General features: G+C 45.0%; 1 protein-coding gene across 1 annotated transcript; it reads right to left on the bottom strand.

The window, feature by feature from the left end:
- Positions 1-948: 948 nt before the first annotated feature.
- Dbf4b (DBF4B-CDC7 kinase regulatory subunit) lies at positions 949-24,616 on the bottom strand. The gene is made up of 12 exons (XM_026408276.2): positions 24,560-24,616; positions 18,591-18,745; positions 13,723-13,908; positions 12,797-12,847; positions 11,989-12,076; positions 10,929-11,002; positions 9,030-9,066; positions 7,586-7,631; positions 5,116-5,232; positions 3,187-3,295; positions 2,913-3,037; positions 949-2,209 (listed from the first exon to the last, which is right to left on the bottom strand). Exons 1-12 carry the CDS (start codon positions 24,591-24,593, stop codon positions 1,297-1,299), a joined length of 1,935 nt encoding a protein of 644 aa, XP_026264061.2. The 5' UTR covers positions 24,594-24,616; the 3' UTR covers positions 949-1,296.
- Positions 24,617-24,786: the final 170 nt, after the last annotated feature.

Genomic DNA, 24,786 nt, shown 5'->3' with positions numbered 1-24,786 from the left:
GTAGGAAGAGGCTGACCAAGGATGGGTGCTCCTGTTGCCCTCAGCACCCAGGCCAGGCCACAGGAGGGTGGTGACACTCACATTCCCCACTTGCAGGGGGCCCCATTCTGCTACCCGGCTATTTTCTTGGTATCTGCTGGACCCTCACCCCTGCCTCGGGTCACTGAGGACTGAGACATTGCACTCCATCTCTTTGCTATTTAACAAATTTATTCACATTTCCCAAATCAAGATGAATTGTGAAATTTAACAGGAATGGCATAAAAAGGCCAAACAAGGCCTCTAAGGAGGGCTGCACACAGTTGCTCTATTTCCAAACTAACAACTCAGGTCTTCACCCGCAGCCAGGCCCCCCTTTCTTCCTCTGAAAGGAGACACAGAATAGCACCAGGCTTCAGGGAGCTTCAACATTTAAAGAGACAAACACACAAAGGCAGAAGGGTGAGAAGAACCACAGTACAAATTGTAATAAAAAAAAAAAGTGGCCAAAGAATCAATAGCAAACCCATTTCTGTCTCCAGATTAATGGCTTGGCAGTAAGAAATGGGGGGAGGTCCTTGGGGAAGGAGGGAGGGAAGAGGGAGATGCAGAAGTTGGCAGGTGAGACACTGACCCTGGAACAGCAGAACTCCGGGTGGGCAGCTTGAGCTGAGGCTGCAGAGGAGAGCTGAAGGGTCCCCAAAGAGGGCTATAGCCGCATCCTGGGCTCAGGGGAAAGGTCAGTGCTGGGCCCGACTAAGTGCATGGGGGAGGGAACGCTGCAGTGCTGCAGCCTGGGCCCCTCCTCTGCTTCATATGTTCCTGAGGATCTGTGTGAGCGTGGGGGGCTGGGGGAGGGGACACGCACAGGCATCGGAGAGCAGGAGAGACCACATGCTTGTGGGAAAGGAGGCTGGGTGGGGGTGGGGAACACCAACAACTAACCCTCTGCTCTGCAAGAGACAAGAGCCTGGATGCTGGGCCAGCAGGCCTCCTGCCACCCCAGCTTCTTCATGGTTCCTTCCCTATGCCAGTCTGGCCTCTGCCTCCGGGTGTGGGGCTGGCCATGGCTGGAGGTAGAGGCAGGAGAGAGCAGCCCCTACCTAAGGCTCTCGGTCCTTCCCCCAAACCTGCAGGCAGGAGGTCTGCTTTGTGGGCTCCGCAAGGCTGGGCATAGCTACTTACTTGTACCTCAAAGACCAGACCTAGGGCTCCACTCCCCTGGTCTTGGCTGGCCCTGGCCAGTGTATAACACCAAGTAAGGTAGAACTTAGATCTGTGGCTCTGTGGGCTGGAGCTGGCCGGTTGTGTGAAAACCTAGGGACTCACAGAAGCAGCTCTGGGTGAGGGCTGGGCCTGCGAGACAGGGAGACAAGGCACTTGGAGAGATGAAGGGGCCCAGAACCATCTGGAGCAGCTGGCTCCCATGCTGGCTGGCAGAGGATGGGGAAGTGAGGTGGCCTGGCTTCCTGCAGGCCCTCCCACGGGGGAGTGCAGGTGGGCCCGCAGCTGGTTGGGGCCTGTGGAACAGCTAGGGGGCTGGTCAGTCTGCTGGGGTATAGGACCAGGGGCTGTACACTCAGAATCCTCAGGTCCCAGGAGCCATTCTCTCCCAGGCCAGGGGGGTTGTGTGGTCCAAAACTCAACTGGTCTGTCTGTGGACTGCCAGGGTAAGGGGTCTGGGAGGGAGCAGCAGGCCTGTGTGTGGCAAAAGGGCCGGAGGGAGGCTTGGGGCTTAGATTCACAGCTGGGAAGAGGAAGATGCCTGCTATCAGCTGTCCTGGGGCCACAGGGGCTGGCGGCTCCAGGTACAAGAAATGAGGCATTTGGCCTCTTCTCAGCGATGCTGCTGGGGAACTGAATCTTCCGCTTGTGACCAACAGATGCCAGGTCCAGGCCAGAGGAGAGGTCCATAAAATCAGAGCTGGGCAGGAGGTGCCGGTAAGTGGGGCTCCTGGAAACTGGTGTTTTTGAAGGGTCCACAAGCACATCAATTGGTCCCCCTAGCTCCTGGCAACTTGCTAGTGGTCCAGGTACCTGGCCAGTCCCTGCAGGCTCAGATGATGCTTCCAGGTTGTCCACCATTCCATCCTGCTCTGGGGTACCTGGGATCTGGCAGTCATCTTCTTTCCTCATCCCAGGAGATGCTACCCTGGGAGGGAAGGGTTGGCTTGGGGACAATGTGTCAGGATGGAGAGCGTCACATTCAGAAGCTGTGGAATCTGACTGCCTGTGGGGACAGAAATACCCAGTGAGCGCAGGTTCAGCTCCAGAACAGGCAGCAAGATGGGAACCTCTTGGGCTGGGGCTGAGGACAGGGCAAGTGGCCTCTTCTGTGTTTAGTGCTGAAGAGAGCTGCCCCTCTGGGAAAGGCCTCTCTTGGTCTGATACTGTGGAGCAGCCAATGCTGTGTGCTCCTCTTGGCTTTGTGGCCTGTGGTTGGGGCTGGCCAGAGGAACAGGGTAGAGGCTCTTCTACTGAATGACTTCATAGAGGAGGCTGTGCCCTTTGGTAGGTGCAGACAGTAGCAGAACCTGGCTGCCCAAGCTGAACCTGGGTGAGAAGTGAAGCCACAGCTCCAGGCGGGAGAGGGTCTACCCTTGGTGGGTAGCTGGAGAAGCTGGGCTCAATGAGTCTGGGAATCTTCACCAAACCCCAGGCAATCCTTCTTTCTGAGAGTAACTTCCACAGAGGGAGAAGGACCTTGCTCACTACCCTCCAGAGGGACTCAGGAACTATGTCCACTTCTAGCTAACCAGAACTGCTCACTCTCTACTGTGCCAATGGCCACCCCTAAAACAAATAGGATAGAGGATGGTGGAAAGGTGAGGAAAATATTATAGACTGGTCCTGCCAACCTGAGGGTTCCTTCCCAGCTGGGGAGGGCAACAGGAGAGAGAAAATGCAGGTGTGTCTGCAGCTATGGCACTCACCTGGGGAGGCTGGCCTGGGAAGGGACTTCTATAAAGCTGTGGCTGAGCTGGGCGATGATCCGATCAACTTCTGCATATGAACGGGCTTCTAGGGCAAAGGCTTGGTGCTGGGCACTTTGAAGATGCTGTCCAGGGCAAGAGATGGCAGAGGGCATCAGACAGGTTTGGAATGGGATGAGAGGAACTTCCAGCCAGCCTCAATGGAGGACATGCAAGGTGGAGACTGCAGGCTGGGCACTCTCAGAACAATGTGGGGAATGGGGAAACGGCTCACCACGTGCAGATCCTCAAAGGCCCCCCGGCAGCACTCGCAATAGCCCTTCCTCCTCCTGGGCATGGTGCACACAGCTGACTGAACGCTTGGCTCTTGGTCCTTAAGTTCTCTGTGAAAGATATAGGGTGGGGGAAAAGAGGTCACTACTAGGGTCCCCGGAGGAGGAGCTGCTGCTCAAGGCCTAGAGCTCAGGTGAGGGAGGGGAAGGACCAAGATGGCCAAGGGGCCAAGCAGGCACAATGGGCAGGTTTGTCCTACCCTTGGTGCTAGTTGTCCAAGGGTGGCAGGAGAGGCAACAAGGAAGGTGAAGCCTCTGTGTGGGTAGCCTCTCTCTCCCTCTCTCCTTTTATTTGGGAGTACTGGGGATTGAACTCGGGCACTCAACCACTGAGCTACATCCCCAGCCCTATTTTTAATTTTATTTAGAGACAGGGTCTCACTGAGTTGCTTAATGCCTCACTTTTGCTGAGGCTGGCTTTGAATTTGCAATCTTCCTGCCTCAGTCTCCCAAGCTGCTGGGATTATAGGTGTGTACCACTGTGCCCAGGTGTGCAGCCTCTCTTATCTGTCTTCTCCGCACCCACATCTCTGAAACCACAGGTGAGAGTAAGTAGGGACAGCAGAGGCCATCACTAGAATAGTTTGTAGGAAAAATGAAAAAAAAAAAAAAAGAAAAAAGAAATTCAAACACACACACACACACTGCACCCTGATGTCCTATCTGACCCAATCCTCTGCCCAGGGAGATACCAAAGTTTCAATGCCTCACTGTCTTCCCTTTATGGCCTCCCAGCTGCAACCCTCAGGTCATACCAAGCTTAGCTACCCTGCTTTGCCTGGGCCACCTCCTAACTGGCTCTCCTGGTATCCCTTGTACCTTCCAGGAAAAGAATGAAGACATTTGGGACTTACCTTCAGGCCATTCTCTCCCAGTTCCTGCCTCCATCTACTGCCACATTCCTTTTTCCCCTCCCATTTGCACTATGTCCTGACCCACAGCCTCTGTCTATGAGAAGCTCACAGGCTGTCCATGATCCCAGGAGCTTTTGGGCTGAGACAGCCCATGAACTAGCCCTTGGCTCAGAAGTTAGAGAGCATCTGAGAAGACAGCTAGTCCACCACATGAGCTGAATTCTTTTTCCACTTTGGTCAGTGAAGTTCAAACTCTCTAACATCTATGGAGTATGAACATGAACAAGGCTACAAGCCGCCATGGCCATACAATGTAGAGAGTCCCTTTAGTCTCATTCCTAGTTATTCCTTGTGTTTAGCCTAACAGGACTCAAACTTTGATGTGCACTGATAACACCTGGAAACTTCTAGGAATGCAGCTTTTGGGGCTCAATGATCAGAGATTTTGATTCTATAGTTGTGGACTTGAGTCTAGGAACCATCTATCTCATATACACATACATATGTGATCAGAGATATTAAAAACTCCCATGTTTTTTGTCATATTAGGGGTTAAATCCAGGGGTCACCTACCACTGGGCTACATCCCTAGGCCTTTTTATTTTAAAACAGGGTCTTATAAAATTGCCCAGGCCAATCTCAAACTTGTGATCTCCTGCCTTAGTGTTTGGAGTCACTGGCAAGTGCCACAGGCATATGCTACCACTCCCAGAGAGAACCCGCACTTTTCAATGGCACCATAGGGGCACTCTCATAATGGTGGTCTACAGATCTGAGTTTGAGAAACCAGTCTATTGCCCTCTGGACACTTAAGTTAAATTCCTTAGTAGAGATGAAGAACACCAAATAAAATGGATGAATACTCCCAGTGCCTCTCTTCTCTGGGCTAAGTTCCCAGAATAGACTTTGCCAAAGGAGCAAACAGATGGCCATTCCCAAATCTGACCAGCAGGGCCCTGAGGGGGAGGACTTTGGCCTGTCACCAGTCCTTGGTACTCAGGAATCAAAAAGACCTACCTGGTACAGTGTGAGCTGCCCGGGGTTGTCAGGGTCTCAAAGGGACTTGCATCTTTGGGTCCCAGAAAAGAAATTTCAGGAAAGGATTTAAACTGATGGTGGAAAGGACGAAACTTCCTGAAACACAAAAAACTTCCACTTTGACTATAGTGGGGAAGGGAGACGATGAGGAAGGGGACTAGCCTCTCTACGGAATTCTAATCCTGACATTTTCTAAGTTCTAAAATAGAACTCCTACCAGCCTTTCTAGGTAAAATTAGTACCATTAACTATGCTGTCCCTGTCTTCCTTTTCTTCTCTTTGTGGTAATGAGGATTGAAATTAGGACCTTGTATATGCTAGGCAAGGGCTCTACCACTGAGCTGCCTCCCCAGCTGTTTGTACTTTGACAGTGTCTTGCCAAGTTGTCCAGGCTGGCCTCGAACTTAACAATCCTCTTGCCTCCGTCTCTAGAGTAGCTGGGATTGTGTGCAATGCCTCGCATTCCTCTACTTTCCCAATGTGTACATACTCATGCTTGTTTGAATCTTATAAGCATCCTTTGGGCTGAATGGAATAAGTGGTCTTATCCAATTTGACAGAAGAAAGGAAACCCCAAAGGCTCTGTGACTTGCTCAAGAGCTCATGACTAGTAAGTGGCCAAGACCAGACTACAAACCTCCACTACAGATTCCTGGGCTGGTTCTTCCCATTCTGCCTCTCAACCCTACAACTTTCACGGACTTTAACCTGGCAGAACCTACATGGAAGAATGTTTAAGTCATAGCAGTGATTTTTCCGTTCTGTGAAGGGAAGTGTTTTTTGCACTGGGAGGGTCCTTGGCACCATTTGAGGGCTGGTGTTCTGAACAAAAAACAGAGGTGCAAATGAAGATTCTGGATAGCCAGATCTATACGGAGGGTTCTGGCAGTTTGCCTGAAGTTGAAGACATTTAGGAAACTTAGAGAGCCAGAACCGATTTGTGTGTACTCTGCAAACCCTGCTGACTGAGGTCACTGCCGGGCGCGGGCACGCTGTGCTTGGTTGGAGTAGCCCATGCTCTGGTTGTGGTGGTGGTGGGGAGAGTGCCTGGGCCTCAGAAGGGAATTAACCAATAAGTCTTTTTGGATCCTTAAGCAGAATGGGTGCTTGCAATCCTGGCACCTCTCTTTCCCCTTAACAACACTTTCTGCTTAGGAGGTTTCATGTTGGTCAGGCAAACAGGCTTTGAAAAGCTACTGCTTCAGAACAGCACATGAAAAGAATCACCAGAAACTTCAGTTCTGCTTGAATTTCTTCTCTGGTCTGTGATGCTGGGAACACACAAGCAATGTAACCCCTCTGGTGATAGTGATATGACCTGTGCCTGCCATGTACAGTACCAGTACCAAGGCAGCGGCAGTATCTCAGACACTGCATCTGAGTTCCTTGTGTTTATCTTGTGGTGCAGGGGCTGAAGAGCACGTGCTTCACTCCACTAGAACTGGAGGGAGTGCCTTCCGTGTGCCTTTGGGCCACCAAAGCCAATCCTACTGTCTGCAGACACTAAGAAGAGAATGTAGGCCCATTGAGAAGATGGGCTTGGAGCTCTGGGGGTGCCCTGCTTGAGGCTAAAGGACCCAGAAAGTTCTGGTCCCAGTAGTCCCTGTTGTGCACAAATGGTCTTTTTTTCCTTTAAATCTTTTTAAAAAAGGAAATAACTATTGATTCACGTGGACTTTTATCCTAGAATCAAAGACACTGATAACCAAGGTGGCTGCCAAGGGCTCATCAGGTTAACATTATCAAGGTGATCCTCCTGCTCTAGGTAAGGAGATATCACAGTGGACAGAGGGCAAAGTAAGGGGGACCAATTAGGGCAGTCAGGGACCCTGGCTGTAATTTACTAGCAAAGTGGCTGTACAAGTCCCTGGCTTCTCTGACCTCAGTTTTCCCTCTAGGAAAGAATGGATTTATGCTGTTTCTCACCCAGGGCTGTCATGAGATATGTGCTTGAAAAGGGCCTTTCAAAGCCAAACTGAAAGCCTTTATCATGTACGAGGTGGTCTGACAAGGGAATCCCCAGTGCCACCTCATGCATTTATACTTCAGCCAAGATGTCGTGGACTGTACTAGCACTGTGACTGGACCAGAAATGAATTGACATTAAGTGTCAGCACACACCCAGCAAGGAGCAGCAATCATGAGCCAGGATGGGACACAGGAGCTCATAAAAGGAGAGTATTAAATGAAGGTAATTCACACACAGGATCATTAACCTCTGACTCATCTCCAAGAGGAGTATCAACTGCATAATGCCACCCTCAGAGGCTCCCCTTGGTCTGTGTGAGACTTCTCTTCGACAGTGGAAGAAAGCAAATTGTGGGGAAGATGAAGATGCAGGGTTGAGGCACTCCATGTCCACATGTCAGCTTGGGTCCCCTGAGTACCTCTCCCTCCTCCTCTCTGCAGGCCTGGGAAGGGGGAAGAGGAGAGAGGAGGTTCTACTTACATGCTCACATCTTCGATTTTGAGGAATGGTGCCTTTAGTCTGGCCACTGGAAGGGGAAGAAGCACACATTAGCTCTCTGCCTGCCTTAGAGCACAGCCCACACCACACACACAGGAAATGCTCCAAGAGGCAAGGCTCTGCCAAAGCCTAAGAGCCTGTGCCTTTCCATTTGGCAGAGGTGAGCACCCCTCCCATCTCTTCCAGCCTCTCTTGGGGAGAGTGAGTTGCACTAGCGGAGGCTGCAGAGTAACTGCAGCACTAGCTGCGTCCTCCCTCAGCAGGACCTCCTGTGTGCATGTTCTGGAGGCTGTCACCCACCAAGGGTACCGCGACCATTAGAAACATGGCTGGTGAAAGAGACCCAGGCCCTGCTGATTTCTGCTAAATACAGAGTTATGGTCCACAAAGTTCCTAGACCTTGGTTCTTGGTATCTCAGAATCCTAAGGGACCTGAAAACTCCCCAGGCAGCATTCTTCATGAGGATTATGGGAGGGAGCAAAGGGGAAGAGGGATAAAGTATGTTCAGTGATCTCAAGTTCCTGAAAAAAAAAAATAGGGGCAAGGGGTGCTGATAAGACAAATTCCGAGTCAGGTGACCCACCCCTCTCCTCTATTATGCTAGTTATTGCACAACTTACAAAATCAGTTGGGCACTATGAACCTCTCTATCTTCCCACCGTGACTAGGAGTCCTGTCGGAGGTGCAGTCTAGGCAGGCTGGAAGCCCAGGAAGACCTAACAGCCACAGATTCCCTCGGGAGGCTGGTACCTCAGAATTCCTAACTCCTCTGGAAGCCATCCTAGCACCTAAGCAAAGCAGCCTTTTCTCCTTGGGCTGCAGCTCCCATTAATTACTTTCTGGGGACAATTTCTTGTCTTTCTAATTAACAGACAATGATTAAAACCAATTCCCCCACAGACTTCCTTGATTTTCGAGCATGAGGAAGTGCCAAGTGACTTTTCTTAGCTCCTTCTTGTGCAGGAATAAATGCCACTTAAAGAGCATCTTTGGGAGAAACATCCAGGGGGAGAAACTCTCCTGCTGTCCAAGAGAAGCCAGGAGACACAGTCCATCAATCTGCCTGTTTGTCAGTTTTGGGGAGTTTGGCATTTCTGAAAACGGTAGGCAGCTGTCAAACTGCCCACCCCAAACTGCTACTAAATCAGGAGAAGATTGCTGAACTTCAGTCAATGCCCAGGAACAGCCGGAGGATATAGAAGCCAAAGGGCCTGCATGGGGTCCCAACTCTCAAGGAGAAGCCCTGGCCATACCTCTCTCGCCCCAGAAATCTGAGGCCAGGCCCTGGAAACACGAGGGGGCAACACAACCTGGACTTGCTTCCTGCCACAGAGAAGTGAACAGATGCTGCCTCAGAGGGAGTCGTGGGGAAGTGTTTATAGAAGGAGGGATTGCAATTAGATGAGGAAAAGCTACCATACTGACCTTTCCGCGTTCTTGACTCCACTCCTGGATGTGTTCCCTAAATGGAAAGGGAAAATAGGTTAAGGATGTGAGGGAGCCACGGGGGTCGAGGAACTGGGACTGGTACGCGGAGTTACTCAGTCTGTCCCACTTTGCTTCCTGCTGTTGAGAGGCTGCAGAACCCGACTCCTAGGCTGTGAGCTACAGCAGACAGGGGCACAGTGGCTCCCCCTGCCTCTCAGGGCCATGATGAATGGAGAGTCCTCTCTGTGAATTTCAATGGCGGCTGGCTCTTTGAGGAAAAGATGCAGGACTGTGTAGAGAAGAGTTTTGGAGTCCCTCAGGCCTGGGTAGAAACTGGAGCTGCACCGCCAGTACTGTGAGGGCCATTTTCTAACCTCACAGGATGTGGCACAGATGAAACTAAAGCAAGTGAAAGCGCCAACTTAGAGGAGATGCTCACTAAAGGGCAGCCTTTATTTTCTAGGCATAGCTGCCATTTCAGGTCACCTAACAGAATGAGGACACTTGGTTTCCAGTGGCCACCTTGTGTACCCTTATTCTGTGGGCCAAAACTAACATTTAAACCAAGGTCAAATAAAGCTGATATTAAAAGCTAAATGGAGGGACTGGGGTTGTAGCTCACTGGTAGAACAGTGAGGTACAACCCCAGTTGTGATGCCTAGGTAAGGAGACATCACAGTGGACAGAGGGCAAAGTAAGGGGGACCAAGTAGGGCTGTCAGAGACCCTGGCTTCTACATGCCTGGCACGTATAAGGAAGGCACTGGGTTTAATCCTCAACATCACATAAAGATAAACAAATAAAGGTATTTTATCCATCTACAACTAAAAAATATTACAATAAAAACAAACAAACAAACAAAAACCCTAAATGGAATAAAATAATTAGCTAAAGAGCTAGGGAAGGGAACCAGAATGAAAGATCCAGTTGGTCCATGACTGCCTGTGCTTCTGAGCCCAGGGTGGTTCCAGATACTTCTCTAGGCCACACTTTGAGGGCAAACACAAGCCAAAGAAGTCCAGCATATTCCCTTGCATATCAGCAGATTATGTAGAAATCTTATTACAAAAAACTCCAAAATATCTACAAAATAGGTTATTAAGTCAAAGCAAAGTTAAAAAGCATTTGTATAAAGGGGGTAATTTTTGATAAACTGGCTTATATGTGCACAGAGTCCTAGAAGGACACAGAAAAACTGCTTCCACTGTTTGCCAGGGAGGCAGGTCAGTGGCTGGGGAGTAGAAGTAGGAGGACTTCACTGCATATCTTTTTGAATTTTGAACAAAAATATATCTAGCAAAAGGAAAGCCCCCAAACTCCAGCCACTTTGGATGTGGTTTGCTACAACTATTAGTTCTGCTCCTAGACGCCAGGCCATGCAAATAGATCTGCAGGTTTGATCCTTAGAAGGATCAAACCTGAAGACATGGCAGCTTTAAGTGAGTCTGGGCTTTCTTGATGGGGTACCCAGAATTCTAACCCTGATAAAGAAAGGAAAAATTAAACACGGAATTGGAAGACAGCTGCTATTTCATGATACAACTCCCTCCCCAGTCCATCCAGTTGTGGGCTCATTCCCAGGCCAAGAACTGTTCCTACAATGACAGCCTTGCCAGGAGGTCAAGAGCACTTGGGAATTTCTATCTAGGTCAGGATGACCAGGTGCAGTCCTTGGCCCAGGGTTGCAGTGAATGCCTTAGTGGGGTAAGTATGACATGGGACATCCACAGAGTGAGAGAAAGGGCAATGTAAAGCTGTGGACATACAGAATGAGGTGACAGAGGAGCTGCACTCCTATTACATTTTTCAGAATGGCCAGGAAACAATGGCTTAGGTGGGTCAGGGATTTACCAAGTTGTCAGAGTCCACTGAAAACCACCCGTGGGTTTGACCTACCTCCTGCTGCTTCGGTTCTTGTTTCTTTACACATGAAGAACCATGGGATAGCTGCTGCATGTGCATCATCATTTCTGCAGAGAAGACAAAGGCCATAGCAGAGGCGTAAACTTCTTAGTTATCCCTCATGGTCCCTTTCTGGGCTGGAGGACTAACTTGGTCACCTGGCCTAGTCAGCTGGATCATGCCATCCTTGTCTGCCACCTTCTGGCTACAAGTTACCTCTGCACCTCCTGACAACAGAGGTAGGGGCTGGGTCCTCTATGTCAGGAACCACCTAAACTGGCTTCATGTTTTTTTGTAGCTTTGAATATAATTCAGTTTTGGACTGCAGTGCCTTATGGCTCAAAGACTGTAAAGAGTGGCATCTGTGGGGAAAACCCAGAACTTTTAGCTATGCAGGTGTGTCCTCAGGTAGAAAACCCAGCAGGGGCTAAGGAGGCAGGAGCTTCCCTAGCACCACGAAAGGCAGAAAATGAGATCAAGTCCGGCAAGGATGACATTGCAGTGGGATGGAGTCCCTGCCTCCATCCCAGACCAGGAACATCCCCTGCACAGCCCTTTGATTCCCTTGAAAAATCTTGGTAGCACCTAGTTGGCATCTGGAGACTGTCCTATCTAGATCAACTCCTCTATAATGGATCAGGGAAAATCCCAGACTCAGAGTGGAGCTGAGCAGGAGATCAGACTCCATAAGCCAATTATGGAACACTATTCTATTATAGACTTACCACAAGAGCAAATCGGTCATTTATAGTGTGAGGCAACCATATGGAAAAAAGAACACAGCATTTACTGTCAGACCAAACTAGGTCAGAACATGGGCCATGCTGCTCATTTTGGTGAGACTGTGGACAGTTTACCTAATCCCTCTGAGGTGCACACTCTGCTATATGCTATCCTGCTTGCCCCACACCCTCCCACTTTTATGGAGCAACATAGGAACTGAGTACGCCTGGCTTCCAATACTGGAAACTTATGCAGCCCTGATCCCTCTAAAAGCCGACTTTCCTAAAGTCATCAATGCTTCCCTCCACAGGTGCCCAGCAGGGACCAGTACCGTCCACATGCAGGACCCTTACTCCCCAGGAGCGGGCATTGGTCAGGAGGCTGCTGCTGTTCCCACTGCCTCTTCCGCTGCTGCTCCCCTGAAATGACAGAGTAGAAACACCACAAGGACAAAGCATGATGGGACAGGTTGACATTACTGTGAGAGCCCTGGGTCACCCAAGGGGGGATTTGGATGGAGGCAGGGGAGAGAGCATACTATCCCCAAGGAAGTTACCCTGTCCTCCATTCTGAGTGGCCAATCTAGGAGGACACACACTGAATGTGCCCACATGTTCTGCTCTAGCCACCTCGTGACCATGAAGGAGCATGTGTTTCTAAGAGAGCTCTGTTGGGAGGGTTCTGTGAGGGAAGCTCTCAGTACACCGCAAGTACACACGATGACTACAAGTGAGGTTCTCACTGACAAGCCGGAAGCTATGCTGGTTCAGTCTGGTAGCACAGTCTCCCTCATTCTGGCCAAGGTTCCCATCGTTTTTTGTCTTGAGATGAGGTCTCATTTTGTTGCCCAAGCTGGCTGGCATCAAACTGGGTTAAGCAATCCTTCGGCCTCAGTCTCCCAAGTCATTAGACTACAGTCACGTCACCATGCCTACTCGTACCCATCTTTTTTTTCTTTCTTTTCTTTTTGCTATTTGATACTAGGAATGGAACCTAGGGTTGCTTTACCAAGGAGCTATATCCCCAGTCCTATTTATTTGAAACAGAGTCTTGCTAAGTTGCTGAGGTGGAACTCAAACTTGCTATCCTCCCAAGTTGCTGGTATTAAAGGCATGGCCACCATGCCTGGCCCAACTCACCTGCTTTGTGATGGCCTTCTGCAGAAGCTCCTTCCCTCTGCTCATAGGCACCTGACAGAAAGAAAACAAAATATGTAGACCACAAAACATATACACAGATATTTACACATAAGCTGGTGGTAGTGTCTTAAATGTCCCTTGGAAAGTTTGGAGCAGTATCAGCTGAGGATAGGCAGAAATGAGAGTTTAGAGAACCTTTAGGAGGTAAAGATAAACCCATCTGTAAGTTTAGATCACGCAGAGGTAGCTGCACCATTGGCAGCCTGAACCATAATGGAGAAAGACATTTTGAAAATATGCAAGGTCAAACTGTCACAGATGTTCTCAGACCTTTCTTTAAGAGTCTCTGGACTCTCTAGCAGATAATGTTAGCAAGTGTTTCATTTTATAAAATCTTTTCTTTGCTTCTTGGAAGACTTGTCCCTCATCATGAACATCATGAACAGGGTATATTCATGGACATCTTAATCTTAGCCTAACTAAACAAAAACAAACATGCAAGTCCAGGGGTAAAAAGCCATGGTGCATATATCAAAGAGATGGCATGTGTATTGTCCCAACTATTGGTGGTTCATACATGAGAACAATGGAAAAGGGAACTGCTGCATCCTGGGTGTACTGCTGCCCAAGCCAGGCCAATTCCAACAAGTCCTCTCTGCTTTATAGAGGACTTTCCTCTGGTTTCTGAACTTGTGACTCTGAAGTCCTCATAAAGGGTGACATAGAGCATAGAGGGATAGCATGAGGATGGAGCATTGCTGAGGTGTTTAGATTCAGAACTGTGATAAAATATTATCAGTCTCTGAATTCAAATAAAATTAAATTAAACCAGCTAAAACTCAAACTAGAGCCTACCTAAAAAGGTTTACCAACGCCTACTTGCTTTTTTTGTGGACCACGTCTTCCCTATCCCATGAGGTTCTTACCGAGTGCACAGGTTTCTGTGAAGGCCTGGCATGGTTGCCTTTGGGACTGGCTACAGAGGATGTTTCCACTTTGACCTCGCTGGGGCTGGGGCAGCCTCTGTGGCCTGTCTCACCACTTTCTGCCTTTGCTTCTCTGCGGCTGGACACGATGTAACTTACTTCTTTGCTCAGAAAACCCTCAATTACCTGAAACCAGATCACAGAAGTGGCTGAAAACCAAAAAGCAGATGTAGAATTGTCAATATCAAGAAGCTGGAAAAGGAAATCTTGGCTGCCAGAAGTTCCAGAATCAATGTCTTTAAATAGACTAAATGTACCTCTGCAACGAGTCCCCAAGAAAACATCATTATGAAATAAAATATATATATTATATATCCCTCCAGGAACTGCTGTTCCTGACCCAGGCCATAGGCTTTGAGTTCTTTCACTGGTCTGAGTTTGCACACACACACTGGAGGTGCTGTGCAAGAAAAGAGTAGCTTGGTTTGGCCACGATTTTTTCTGTGTAAGACACACTGGGGCATCCAAATGCTGCTGTTATCTTGACCATAATACAAAAAGGAGCATAAAAAGTGAAACAAAAAAGGGTTTGACTGACACTCAGCTATAATATAGGTGTCTGCTCACCTTAACCAGACTACAAACCTCTTGTGAGCACTGACTTATCTTGGTATCCCAGGAACTCAGCACAGTACCTGAAGCATACTGACATTTAACTTGCCTTTGTGGGAACACAACAGAAATAAACACTGAATGGGCAGATACTTAGACCAACACTCTGGGGAATAAAGAAAACTGCTCTGTACATTTGTTGATTTCTGGGCTAATCACTATGGCAAATTTCGAGCTATCAACTAAACACCTACAAATGAGGAGCTGGGAAGAGATAAAGTTTGGAACCACCATGATGGTTATACAACAGTATAAGGGTAATGATGCCAATGAACTCTATACACTTCAAAATGGCTAAAATGGCCAAGAATGGTAGCAGACACCTGTAATCCCAGTGTCATGAGAGGCTGCAGGATCACAAGTTCAAGGCCAATGTTGGCAACTTAAGAGATCCTTTCTCAAAATCAAAACAAGGTGGGGGTGGATATGGGGGATGACAGAAATGTAATAGTGGTAGAGTGCTTCTGGGTTCAATCCCTAGTAAAAACAAAAACAAAACCAAAATGGTTAAAATGGCATTTTTAAAAAATTTGTGGGCTGGAGTTGTGGCTCAGTGGTAGAGTGCTTGCCTATCATGAGTGAGGCACTGGTTTGATCCTCAGCACCACATAAATGTACAATAAAGATATTGTGTTCATCTAAAAAACTTAAAAAAAAATTGTTTTTTGGTTGTAGCTGGACAGCATGCATTTATTTGTTTAGTTTTTTATGTGGTGCTAAGGATTGACCCCAGTGCCTCACACATGCTAAGCAAGTGCTCTGCCACTGGGCTACAGCCCCAGCCCTAAAATGGCATTTTTTAAAAATAAATTTTCCAAAATTTTAAAAATCTTTATAGTTTGAAAGAGTACATCTATCTTCCTCGTTATGGCAAAAAGAAGTATTGGAGGATAGGAGCACAGCAATGTTTATCTTCCATAAATTGCTCAATGGCCAACGTTCCTCCCACCTCAGCATACCCGTTACTTTGAATGTGACTTTGTTGTTCCTTCCATTAGGAGGTGGCGCCTACTTTTTTTTTTGGTATGGGGGAATGAGCCCAGGTATGCTTAACCACTGAACCACATCTCCAGGCTTTTTAATTTTTTATTTACAGACATGATCTTGCCAAATTGTTTAGGGTCTCATAAGATTGCTGAGGCTGGCTTTGAACTCATGATCCTCCTGCCTCAGCCTCCGGAGCTGCTGGGATTATAGGTATGCACCACTGTGCCCAACTGGAGCCTACTTTTTTACCTCTTAAATCTGACACATTGACCAATAGAATGTGGCTAATGTAATATATAAAAATTTTAGAATGCAGGCTTTGAGAGGCCTTGCAGCCCTCCACTTCACTTTCTGGGAAGGGTGCCATGTATCCACTGTGTAAACCAGCTAGTCTATCTTTCTATAAATACACACAATGCTATAGATGTGTTCAATGTAAATAAGAAGGTAAGAAGTTTCTCATACATTGTACAAGAAGTTAGAGAGTGCCAGATGTGTGATGGAAGCCACTTTGGTCCTTCAGCCCAGCTGACCCTCCAGCTGAATGCAGCTACAGGAGTGAGCCCCAATGAAACCATTAAACTATGCAGCCATCCACATAACAATGCAAATACTAACATATTGCTTTTGTGTGTTTGTTTGTTTATTTTTGTGATGCTGGAGATTGAACCCAGGGACTTGTACATAGGAGGCAACTTTACCAACTGAGCTATATCTCCAGCCCCTAAAGTATTGTTTTTAAGCCCAAGTTCTGACGTGTTTTTTTTATGCGGCAGGAGCTAAAAGAGACTAAAGTTCATGCCTTTTTTTTTTTTTTTTTTTTTTGGTACTGGTGATTGAACCCAGGGCACTTAACACTGAGCCACATCCCCAGCCCTTTTTTGTATTTTATTCAGAGACAGGGTCTCACCGAGTTGCTCAGGTTGGCTTTGAACTCGCGATCCTCCTGCCTCAGCCTACCAAACCACTGGGATTGTAGGTGTGTGCCACCATTCCCAGCCTAAAAGTTCAAAATATAATTATGGGCCAGTTTAGGCATGATCCTTATTCTATTATCTGCCCTGAATTTCTGTATTGCTAAGTTACTGGTTTGTTTGACAGCAAAGAGCCTCCGCATTTGAAACATATTCATGCAGTTTCCCCAGTTATCATTTTCTTTTGGGTTGAGCATTATCACACTATTTCCTAGACATAAGAGATATCTATTACTAAAATTACCATATGATATATACTTTTAAGATATTTTAATAGACTCAATTGTTCACCAGTGTCATTTCTAAGAGCTCAAAATTAGAAATAATCTAAATGTTTATTAGGTAGCTATTAAATAAATCAACAATCCACTCAAAAATATTATACTGTAGGCCATGCACAGTGTTGTAAACCTATAACCCCAATGACTCAGGAGACTGAGGCAGGAGGATTGTGAGTTCAAAGCCAGTCTCAGCAAATGGTGAGGTGCTAAGCAACTCAGTGAGACCCTGCTTCTAAATAAAATACAAAATAGAAAATAGGGCTGGGGATGTGACTCATTGGTCGAGTGCCCCTGAGTTCAATCCCTGGTAACCCCCTCAAAAAAAACCCCAAAATTATACTGTATAACATTACAAATAATGTGTACTTAGGCAATAAAGACAGGAAAATGCCAATGCTTTAAGGTTATGGATTAAAAAGTTGGTAATCAAAAATATAATCGGGGCTGGTGTTGTGGCTTAGTGGTAGAGCACTCCACCTAGCACAGGTGAGGCACTGGGTTTGATTCTCAGCACCACATAAATATATATATAATCATAGCTGCTAGTACATGCCTATAATCCCACCAACTTGGGAGGCTGAGGCAGAAGAATCACAAGTTTGAAGTCAGCCTCAGCATCTTAGCAAGGCCATAAGCCACTGAGTGAGACCCTGTCTCAAAATTAAAAATAAAAAGGGCAGGGGATGTTGCTCACTGGTTAAGTGCCATAGGTTCAATCTCAGTACCCAAAGACAACCAAATCAAAATACACACACACACACACACACACACACACACACACACACACACACACAATCATGATCACAACTATATAGAAAATGAGCTTAAGAAAACAATGGCAGAACAAGGACCGAAAGTAGAGTGTTTACCCAGGGCCAGGGACCAGGGGTATGCAGAGAGACTGATAATAAATGTGGGGCTTCTTTTTTATTTTACTTATTTATTTTTTAGTTATAGGTGGACACTTATCTTTATTTTATTTTATGAGGATCAAACCCAGTGCCTTATGCATGCTAGGTGAGTGCTCTACCTCTGAGCCACAACTCTAGCCCCGGGGCTTCTATTCTGGGGTGCTGAAAATGTTCTAAAATTGACTATGGGATCACATGATTTGAATACCCCTGTGAATACAGCTTGGGGAAGTATCTATGGGGAGTTGGTACCAAGACCCTAGATGTAAAATGGCACAGTCTTTGCATATGACTTACGCACACACTTCCATATACTTTAAATTATCTCTAGATTATTTGTAATACCTAATGTATTGTAAATGCCACATAGTTTTTAGTATATTGATTAGGGAATAATGGCAAAAGAAAGGTTTGCATAGACACAATTTTTAAAAAATATCAATGTGCAGTTGGTTGAATCCATGGATGAGGAGCTCATGAATATGGAGGACTGACATACCAAAAACCACTAAACCAAAGCCGGGCGTGGTGGCACATGCTTGTAATCCCAGCAGATTACAGCCACTCAGTGAGACCCTGACTCTAAATAAAATACAGAATAGGGCTGGGGATGTGGCTCAGGTTGAGTGCCCCTGAGTTCAATCCAAAAACCAAACCAAAACAAAACAAAACCCCCACTAAGCTGTGCCCATTTTTATTTTTGGTACCCTGAGGTACCAAAACCACTGAGCCACATCCCTAATTCTTTTTATTTTTTATTTCGAGACAGAGTTTCACTAAGTTATGTAGGACCTTGCTAAATTGTTCAGGCTGACCTTGAATTTGTAATCCTCCTGCCTCAGGCTCCCGAGTCACTGGGATTATAGGCATGCACCCAGCGAAACTGTGTACTTCAAATGAGTGAATTTTATGGTATGTGAATTATTTCTTAAGAAAGCCTTTAAGGGAGGAAGAGAGAAGGGAAGAATAAAAATCCCTCACCAGCTCCTGACTAGTCACCCACAAAAGATCACGGGATCACCGGAGAGAAACGGCTTACGTACCCCACCCAGCTGCTGGATGGCTCCCGTCAAAAGCTGGAGATTCTTGCCAGCAGGCAGATCCAAGTAAAAGGACTTTCCAGAAAATGGCTGTTTCCTAGCACCTCGTGAGCTTTTCTGGTATTTTCCCAGACAACTGGAGATGCCCAGCCGAGCCCCTAAAAAAATAACAAAGAGGAGCACAGTAAGAAGTTTGGGGTAAGAAAGAGTTCCTCAGTGACAACCCTCAGTGACAGTCCAGTCTGTGCGCTACGCCTTGTGCTAGGCTCTGGGAACACAGAGACACCTTCAAAGCTAGTGTACTTAGCTTCAAGAAACTTAGATGTGGAAAAACCAGAGCTCTTCTTACACTCTGCTGGTGGAAATGCAAAATGGTGCAGTCACTGTGAAAAAAAGAGTTTGACACTTTCCCAAAATGTTCAACACAGAGTTAACATGTAATGAAGCAATTCTATTCCAAGATATGTACCCAAGAGAAAAACATATCTAGATAAAAATTATGCACAAATGTTCATAACAGTATTATTTATGAGAGCCAAAAAGTGGGAACAATTCAAATATGAATGAATAAACAAACTGTAGTATATCCATACAATGGAATATTACTTAGCAATAAAAAAGAATAAAGTATTGATACATGGTACAAAACGGATGACCCTCAAAAACGTGCTAAGTGAGGAAAATTAGACACAAATATTATATTGATTCCAATGACATGAAATGTTCAGAAAATGCAAATATATATGGAAAAGGTAGATTAGTGTTTACTCAGGTCTGGGAGTAGGAATAAGGAATGACTGCAAAAGGGCATGATGTTCTTTTGGGGATGATGAAAATGTTCTCAAATTAGATTTTAGTCTTAATTATACGACTCTGAAAATTAACTAAAGACCCACAGAGAGTAACACTCCATTTGTGTACAATATGAATTTTATTTATACCTCAACATAGCTTTAAAATAAAAACCCAGAGAAATACCCTTAAGAATTGTGCACTTTGGAGGGCTGGGGATATATCTCAATTGGTATAGTGCTTGCCTTGCATGCACAAGGCCCTGGGTTAATCCCCAGCACCGCCCCCCGCCCCCGCCCCCCCCCCCAAAAAAAAGAACTGTGAGACTGCAAACTGCTGCAACCACTTTGGAAAGCAGTATGGAGATGCCTCAGAAAACTTGGAATAGGACCACCATTTGACCCAGCTATCCCACTCCTTGGCAATATCCCCAAAGGACTCAAATCAGCATACTACAGTGATACAGCCACATCACAATGTTTATAGCAGCTCAATTCACAATAGCTAAACTATGGAACCAACCTAGATATCCTTCAACAGATGAATGGATAAAGAAAATGTGGTACACATATACAATAGAATATTACTCAGCCCTAAAGAAAAATGAAATGACGGCATTGCAGGTAAATGGATGGACTAGAGAATATCATGCTAAATGAAATAAGCTAATCCCAAAAAAACAAAGGCTGAATGTTTTCTCTGATCAGTGGACACTGATCCATAGTTGGGAGTGGTGGATAGGGAAGAATGAAGGAACTTTGGATTGTGCAGAAGGGAGTGAGGGATGGGGTGGGGCTGTGGGGATGGAAGGATAGTAGAATGAGACAGACATTATTACCCTATATACATGTATGATTACACTACTTGTGTGACTCTGCACCATGTACAGCCAGAGGAATGAGAAGTTGTGCTCCATTTGTGTATAATGTGTCAAAATGCATTTTACTGTCATGTATGACTAATTAGAACAAATTTTAAAAAATAGAAGAGAGACCAATAGAACAGAAGAAGGGGATCAGGGGAGGGAGGGGAGGGAAAGGGGAGGCACTGGGGAATGAAATTGATCAAATTTTAAAAAATTAGAATTGTACATTTTATTGTATATAAATTTTCATCAAAAGAAAAAACTATATACAAATATGGAATTCTTGGGCTGGGGATGTGGCTCAAGCGGTAGCGCGCCCGTCTAGCATGCACGCGGCCCGGGTTCAATCCTCAGCACCACATACTAACAAAGATGTTGTGTCTGCCGAAAACTAAGAACCAAAATGTTAAAATTCTCTCTCTCTCTCTCTCCTCACTCTCTCTTTAAAAAAAAAAAAAAAACAAAAAAAACAAATATGGAATTCTAATCAATTAAATGCATGCTAAGCCACTTAGAGGAACATGTACTAAGGTCTAAAAGTTACTTGAAATTCATGAGGAAAAAAAAAAAATTGGATAGGAGCTGGGGGCTTACCTCAGTGGCACAGTGCTTGCTAACATGTGTGAGGCCCTGGGTTCCATCCCCAGCCTGCCACCACCAGGTTCAATAAAGGGAAGATAAGATGAATGGGAATGTGATAAAACAAACATATTAAAATGGCAACAAGAAACTTTAAGCTGTGTGCCTACGAGAGCTCCTTTTAAAATTCTTTAGATTGCTGCAGGTTTGAAAATTTTCATAATGCAATGTTAAAACTTGAAGAAATCTTAAAATATTCCCTAACTATATAATGCCTTTAATCCTATAGAAGCCTCACATATTAAACCAATTTCCTTAAACTGAAATACTACCCAGTTCTTTATATTCTTAAAATTAACAAGTAGTTATCAACACCACCATTATTAATTCCATTAAAAATTCCAATAATTAAAAAAAAATCCTAATAATAAAATCACTCAAATCATTAAACACTCAAGTCTCAGGAAAATCTTCAGTAATAAGATAGTAGAAGTAATAGGGAAATATATTTAAATATATATGGATAGATAGATAGGGCTGGGAATATAGCTCAATGGTTAAGCACATCTGGGTTTAATCTTCAGTACCAAAAGACAAAGACAGACAGACAGACAGACAGACAGACAGACACACACACACACACACTCCAACACTGAGCTATATCTCCAGTACTTTTTTTTTTTTTTTTTTTTTTTTTACATCAGGGCCGCACCAAGTTGCCAAAGGTGGCCTCAAACTTTCAATCCTCCTATCTCAGCCTTCTGAGTCACTGGGATTACAGGCATGCACCACTGCACCTGGCAAAAAGCCATATCTGAAACTACATATTGAAAAGACACATCACATACTTGAAAAACTTAACCCAGAATAGCTAATACTAATACACAGTCTAGTAAATTGGAATTTAAAATGAGGGGTTTTGAATATTTTAAAGTTATTTATTATTACCATTTGCTGTTTCGAGATGGGAGTCTTACTTACGTTGCCTAGGCTAGTCCTAAACTCCTGGGCTCAAGTGGTCTTCCTGCCTCATTCTCCTGAGTAGCTGGGAATATATGTGCTTGCCAACACAACCAGGCTTTGACAATTTTTAAAAAGCTACCTGGCTTGGTTTGTTTTTGATGTTATTTTACATTATAGCTTGTAAATAAACAGTATTACTCAAAATAGTCAAATACACCCATCAAGTAATGAATAAATAAAATGTAGTTATATCTGTACAATGGAATGTTATTTAATGTCAAAAGGGAATTACATGGGGCTGGAAGTGTTATTTAGTGGTGGAGCACACGCTTAATATACAAATGGCCCTAGGTTGGTCTGATGCCCAGAATTTAAAGAAAAAATGATATAATGATTCATGGTACAATTGGATGACTGTGAAAACATATTGCTAAGTGAAAGAAATTAGTCACAAAAGAGTATATATTATGTGATTCCATTTATATGATAATGCCCAGAAGAAGCAAACATATAGAGACAGAAAGTAAATTAGCAGATATCTAGGCTTGGGAGCTTAGGAGAAAATTGGGAATGATTTTAGTAGGTGTGGGCTCCTTTTTGGGGTGATAAAAATAGTGGTAGCGAGCTTGCCTGGCATGCGTGCGGCCCGGGTTCGATCCTCAGCACCATATACAAACAAGGATGTTGTGTCAGCAGAGAACTAAAAAATAAATATTAAAAAATTCTCTCTCTCTCTCTCCCATTCTTTAAAAAAAAAAAAAAAGAATATACTAAAAGCCACAGAGTTGTACACTTTATAGTGGGTAAAATGTGTGACATGTGGGCCATATCTCAATAAAACTATTATGAAAAAATTTAACCCTCCATATCTGCAAAGTCTCAAGGTATCTCTTAAAATAGTCAACAGTAACTAAGTGGAGAAATCTGGCAGATACCACTTTGATTGTGTGATTAAAGTCAATGTGACCAAAAATGAGACTCATGTGCCTCCTGACACATATCGGAAAGGGCACAATATCAAATACCAAAATGCGTAGTCCAAACTGAGGGTTGTTCAGTTGTGCTTCAAAAGAACTGAGGTCATTAAGACAAAGAAAGAAGGACAAATTCTTCTCAGGAGACTAAGTTTTTATGACAGCTAAAACAACGTATGATCTTGGATTGGTTCTTAAACCAGAAAAAGGACATTGGGGGACAAGTCGTAAAATATGAATAAGGGGGTAGAGAGCTTGCTTAGAATGCTTGAGGCCCTAGGTTTGATTCTCAATGACATAAACATACAAAAAGAAATACAGAGGATAGGGAAAGAGGTGTTAAGAATAGCAGAGGCATTTGTAAAGGGGGAATAAACAATGTAGGGTGGAAAATACTTGAAGAGGAAATAATGTTTCAGACTTCTGAATAAATATATAGGGTGAATAAAGAACTTCTGTTCTCATCCCAGACCTCACCAAACACACACACGCACACACACACACACACACACACACACAAAAAAAAAAAAAAAAAAAAGAGAGAGAGAGAGAGAAAAGAAAAAGAAAGAAAGAAAAAAATATAAAGACACTAGCAAGGGGCTGGGGTTGTGGCTCAGCGGTAGAGCACTCGACTCACACGTGAGACCCTGGGTTCAATCCTCAGCATCACATAAGAAAAATAAATAAATAAGTGAAGGTGTTTGTGTTCAACTACAACTTAAAAAAAAAAAAAAAGACACTAGCAAGAAAAGATGCTATAAAATTTTGGAAATCGGAAAGTAGATGGGGGGCTGGGGATGTGGCTCAAGCGGTAGCGCGCTCGCCTGGCATGTGTGCGACCCGGGTTCGATCCTCAGCACCACATACCAACAAAGATGTTGTGTCCGCCGAGAACTAAAAAATAAATATTAAAAATTCTCTCTCTCTCTCTCTCCTCTCTCACTCTCTCTTTAAAAAAAAAAAAAAAGAAAGTAGATGGGTGAGTAAAACCAGACAGGAAGACCAGCAGGAGCCAGATCCTAAGCCAATAAGAAACAGCTAATTAGGGACCAAAAGTCTTGAAATTAGGGGGACCAATACAGGAGAATGCTACAATGAAACAGTGAGCTAAAAAGAGAATTATTTGAAAACCTTTAAAAGGAATAGTTACCTTCTCAAAACCTCTCTTAGGCCCAGCAGAAGGCTACAGCCATGATTTTAACAGGGTTAGGGTTAGGGCAACTAGTTTTTGCAAAATGAAAATACTGTGATTACTCAAGAATTTTAATGCAAGAGTGATATAAAGATATTCTCAGGCATATAAGCCTCAGAAAGTTTATGACACAGAGTTCCCTTTTGAAAATACCCTTGGAGAAGGATCTCCAGCAAAAAGAGAACGAGATCCAAGAGAACGAGATCCAAAAGAAAGTAACATGATATGAGAAGGATGAATAAAGTAACTTATTCAAATGTATTATTACTTAAAATGTAACAAACAAGAACTAAAAGTAAGAGATGCTGAAAGAAACAGGAGAAAAGGTATGCAGGGGTAATTATGTGTTAAAAAACTGGGTATCTATGTAAAGTTTATTGATAAAATAACCATGAATATGGGCTTAATAAATTACTCCATAAGTTTTACCATCAATTCCTAAATGATCTATGACACCATCACCCCCACCCACTCCCCCCACACGCACACAAAACCACTAAGTAATTAGAAGACTCCAACAGGGATAAAATTTCTCCGCCTTCCAGGAGGCCCTGAGGCAGGGGTAGTAACTGTGACCCTGCACCCTCATTTTTGACTGGTTACCCACCTGAGTCCGTAACAGGGAGCCTACTCTCAGCCATGGAACTCTCCAGCCCGAGGTATCTGTCGCCTGAGAAAGGACAAAACAGCAGCAGCTCAACTCTCTTCCCCAGGCTTCCATCTTCCATCCCTCCTTCTCCCACCCCGGCCTCCGCCTCCCAAACTCTACACCCTTCGACACCGCGACTTCTTTCGGACCCACATTCCATCTCAACTCCCCCGCCTCCTTAAGGC

This window comes from Urocitellus parryii, chromosome 7 (assembly GCF_045843805.1).
Source record: "Urocitellus parryii isolate mUroPar1 chromosome 7, mUroPar1.hap1, whole genome shotgun sequence".
In the NCBI taxonomy this organism is placed as follows: domain Eukaryota; kingdom Metazoa; phylum Chordata; class Mammalia; order Rodentia; family Sciuridae; genus Urocitellus; species Urocitellus parryii.
Note: the sequence above shows the minus strand (reverse complement) of the source record. Positions and strands in the feature narration are given on the sequence as shown.